At 34.2% G+C, this 688-nt stretch overlaps 1 protein-coding gene across 2 annotated transcripts in view; it reads right to left on the minus strand.

Annotated features, from left to right (window-relative positions):
- Nucleotides 1–38: 38 nt before the first annotated feature.
- Nucleotides 39–688, minus strand: part of LOC119590567 (ankyrin repeat and SOCS box protein 13-like) — a 93,291-nt gene continuing 92,641 nt past the window's right edge. For both annotated transcript variants that reach the window (XM_037939234.1, XM_037939232.1), the window contains exon 6: nucleotides 39–294. In XM_037939234.1, the coding sequence (XP_037795162.1) occupies nucleotides 102–294 (193 nt within the window). In that variant the 3' untranslated portion in view covers nucleotides 39–101. The remainder of the gene's footprint in view (nucleotides 295–688) is intronic.

Below are 688 nucleotides of genomic sequence, written 5' to 3' on the forward strand. Positions count from 1 at the left end.
GTGTTAGGTTAACGGGACTCATGTTTCCCTTAAATATATTAAAAATAATAAAATGTATTTCTCCATGTCACAAATATGAAATATAGTATGCTTTATTATTTTTACTGGAGAAATCTGGTAAGAATTGTAGGTGCTTCTAATTGATCAATCAGCTTAACGCCTCTTGGGCCGAGTTGTGATCTGATGGCTAATCTACACCACTGTGTCAGTGGCCTTGGGTCTCTTTCAAATGCAGCAAGAATGGCTTCCATTGGAGTATCTGGCCCAGCAAGATTTCGTGGAGTACAGCCTGAACTGTAAAAGTAAGAGGGAAATTTGGGTTACGCCTTTATGCAAAACTATTTAAAAATTACGTACAGTAAGTAATGACGAAAGGTATTCCTTATTATTAGAAAATAAGAATTAGTTTGCATTTTATAAATGGGGGGACTAAACAGCAATAATCAATCTTGCCCTAAGCAAATTAATGTTACCTACTCCTATTTTACAAAGAGACATATATATTTGGGATAAAATAACTGGAATTTTGCCAAAGAATCCCAAGGCTCTTTGCTCTTGAGTGCTCCTGTTTAAAGTGACAATTCACGTTAATGAAGACCATTATTAATTTGTTTTTTTTTATGCTATCAACATCATTCCTTCAAAATTAAGCTAAAGACAGACTTCTGTATCAAATGTTCTTTACAAG

This window comes from Penaeus monodon, chromosome 27 (genome assembly GCF_015228065.2).
Source record: "Penaeus monodon isolate SGIC_2016 chromosome 27, NSTDA_Pmon_1, whole genome shotgun sequence".
Lineage (NCBI taxonomy): Eukaryota > Metazoa > Arthropoda > Malacostraca > Decapoda > Penaeidae > Penaeus > Penaeus monodon.